Source organism: Galeopterus variegatus, unplaced genomic scaffold (assembly GCF_000696425.1).
Source record: "Galeopterus variegatus unplaced genomic scaffold, G_variegatus-3.0.2 Scaffold963, whole genome shotgun sequence".
Classification (NCBI taxonomy): Eukaryota; Metazoa; Chordata; class Mammalia; order Dermoptera; family Cynocephalidae; genus Galeopterus; species Galeopterus variegatus.
In genome coordinates, this window is record NW_007727074.1 from 268,701 (window position 1) to 271,853 (window position 3,153).

The window sequence follows — 3,153 nt, forward strand, 5'->3', positions numbered from 1 at the left end:
GGTGTTGCTCCCGCACCTTGCTCAGCCAGTGAGCAGCCGGTCTGTATGTGGGATCCGAACCTTCGGCGGGAGTGCAGCTGCGCTCCCAAGCGGCGCGCTGTAGCAGTGCGCCACCGGGCCGGCCCCTATCCTTGATTTTCTTAATTTGATCATCATTTCACTGTACGATGTCTGTAAATTGGCTTCCTCTTATGTATCCTGTTTGGCACTCCATGAATCCTTCAATATGTATATTTCATGTTTCTGTTTTTATGAAAAAATTTAATTATTTTATTATTTACAGCCCTTGATTTTCTTTTTTTTTTTTTCCTGTTCATGGGACTCCCCCTCTTATACGGATATTGGTATTTTCTATGCTCCTTAGTATATGTGTATGTGTGCATGTATGTGTAAATATTCTTTTTAAGCCAAACTGTTACACTGTTGAAGAGAGGCACTTGAGAAAGTGGTTAAATGAGGGGAAGGAAGGAGGAGCTTAGCAGATGAAAGTGCTTTCTTCCCTGAGTTACCGACGTTCTCTGTAAAAGAAATTCGTGGGCCGGCCCGGTGGCGCACTACGCTAGTGCGCCGCTTGGGAAGCGTAGAGGCGCTCCCGCCGAGGGTTCGGATCCCACATACAGACCGGTTCCCGCTCACTGGCTGAGCAAGGCGCGGGGGCAGCGCCGAGGGTTGCGATCCCGTTGCCGGTCCCGGTCCGGTACGGGGGCGACACTGAGGGTTGCGATCCGTTGCCGGACACAGAAAAAGACAAAAAAAAAAAAAAAAAGAAATTCGTAACTGAAGTCTGAGTTAAAGGGGCAAATTTAATTAACTTGTAGTCCAGAAGCAAAAGTGAATCGCAGAGAGTGTCCCAAGATAACAAGAATGGTTAGGAGGTAGAATTCGTTATCTGAATAATTTAAAAGAAGGACTACGGATCAGTTGTTAAATATAGAGCAATCTCATAGCCTAACTGGCAATTAATAGACAGTTACTAAGAGCTTGTGTGTCAGAAATTATTTAATCCTGGTGAGTGATTACGAGTTTGGTACTATGAATATTTGTTCCATTGTCCTCCCTGTCTCTGAAGCATTCAGCAACTGGCACAAGATTGCACAGCTATTGAGTGAACCCACCGACTCCAGCACTATCTTAAAACTGGCCACTGCATGGGGTGCTATTCACAAAATCCTCCTTGACTAACATCTTCCACCAAATTTGTGACATTTCATTTCCCTACACATTCATTTTCTTGTCTCAGGTAAATGTGAACAGGAAGATTGTGGTTGTCACTTTAACTCACAAGTCATCTAATTCATAAAAGTAATGTGAACATCTTGAGAAAAAAATTGATGCTTACAAATAAAAACATTCAGAATTTTCTGTTGCACTTCAGTCTCATTTTAAAGCCTTTTAGGATATGCTAATGTTGGCATGTACTTACCACTCTCCACCCCATGCCATTCTGTGTTGTGCAGCCTGGGAAGGACAAGTTCTACATAACACCACTTATATGAGGAATCTAAAATAGTTGCATAGAATGGTGGTTGCCAGGGGCTTGGCAGGACAAGGAAAAGAGGAGTATTAGTCAAAGCGTACAAAGTTTCCGTTATGCCAAGTTGAGTAAGTCCTAGAGATCTACCATACAGCATAGTGCCCACAGCTAACAATACTATATTGTATACTTAAAATTTTGCTAAGAAGGTAGATGTTATTACATGTTCTAATAATAAATAATAAAAATAACAAAAAAAGAGGGTGGGAGTTAACTTTTGCAGGGCACGAGTATGTTTATGGTGAAAATGTGGTGATGATTTCATGAATGTATACTTATCTCCCAGTTGTATACAACTCGTACTGTAATGTATACAACTTGTAGTACATGAATAGCTTTTTGTATGTACATCAAACTGCAATAAAGTGGTGAAGAAAGAAAGAGGAAAGGGACAGCACTATGGATCCTCGCAGTAAAAGCTCTGTCCCAGAATCTTGTCAGAGAGTGGTGGTAATGAAATAGAAAAGACTTTGGAAGGTGAACATTTTATTGATCTTTGTCCTTTTTTTTTTTTTTTTTTTTTTTTTTTTAGAGCCAAGAGCTCTGGGACTTGTTAAAATACAAAGAATCCTCATCATTAATGCAAGTGGAAGAAAACTCTCCAGTAAAGAAAAAAACTGATCACATGATGACAGGAGAAAAAAATTACGGAATTGATTGCTTGAATATATAATTTCATTTTTGGATAAAAAATAATAAATGTAAGTTTGTTTTTTTAAAAAGTGTCCGTTGGTTAAATTCAACTTGGAAACAGCTGCCACCCCTTCAAGTGCTAAGGCAGTTACTTTCACAATTCATCTCCCCCACCTCCCTCCCATCTATTTCCTGTCTCTCCGTCCAGGTAACAGGAAAACGGAAAAAGTAATTTTTTCCCCCAACTCTTTCTCAGCTTCCCCAATTGCCATTTCTGAAAAGTGAAAACTACCTGAAGGTAGGCGAGAATGACTATAACCATCGTCTACCCACAGGCCGGTCTCGGCTGCTCGGAGCGCGGGGGGCGGCGGGGCGGGGCGGGCGTGCGCGCGCGGGTGGCAGCGGGACGGCGCGGGGGCACTATTGCTCCGTTTTGATGGCGGGGGCGGCGTGACGCTTCGCCGGGTAGATATTGCGTCCTCCCCTCCTGCCTCCTGGGCAGAACTGCAGGCTGACTCCGAGCCGAGGTTTTCTAAGAAAAGCCAAGGCCGGGAGCGAGGATGGAGAGGCTGGTGAGCGGGGCAGGGGCGGGAAGCAGGGCGCGGGGTGGCCGACGTCGAGCCGGGGGCGCAGCCTGGTCCGTGCTGTTAATGGCAGCGCTTTCCTCCCAGCGCTTCGCCTTGCTGAGAAGCGGATTTTGCCTTGCCAAGGGTGGTTTACAGGCTGTGCCAGGCGTCCCGCTTGCCTGTCTCGCGTCCGTGGATAAAGGATGCTCCCGAGCTGGGGCTCCGGGGATGCTTCTCCCGGGCGCATTGCTGGCGGCGGAGAGCAGCTGCGCGGGAGGCGCGCGGGCGGCCCTCGGCTCCTCCGGCCTGGCTGGCGGGCGGGCCTCACCGGCCCCGGCTCCCGAGGCCAGGAAAGCTCGACCTATTGTAAACCTCTCCAAGAAGGGGCTGTCGCGGCCTGAAGGCGCCATAAGCTGCGGG

The 3,153-nt window shown here is 46.7% G+C and overlaps 2 protein-coding genes across 2 annotated transcripts in view; both read left to right on the top strand.

The window, feature by feature from the left end:
- Positions 1 to 2,206, top strand: part of LOC103591338 (OX-2 membrane glycoprotein-like) — a 32,626-nt gene extending 30,420 nt beyond the window's left edge. Inside the window, exon 6 of the mRNA XM_008573776.1 lies at positions 2,067 to 2,206. Within this exon, the coding sequence (XP_008571998.1) occupies positions 2,067 to 2,091 (25 nt within the window). The 3' untranslated portion in view covers positions 2,092 to 2,206. The remainder of the gene's footprint in view (positions 1 to 2,066) is intronic.
- A 399-nt stretch (positions 2,207 to 2,605) lies between these two features.
- Positions 2,606 to 3,153, top strand: part of LOC103591339 (OX-2 membrane glycoprotein) — a 42,705-nt gene continuing 42,157 nt past the window's right edge. Inside the window, exon 1 of the mRNA XM_008573779.1 lies at positions 2,606 to 2,739. Within this exon, the coding sequence (XP_008572001.1) occupies positions 2,728 to 2,739 (12 nt within the window). The 5' untranslated portion in view covers positions 2,606 to 2,727. The remainder of the gene's footprint in view (positions 2,740 to 3,153) is intronic.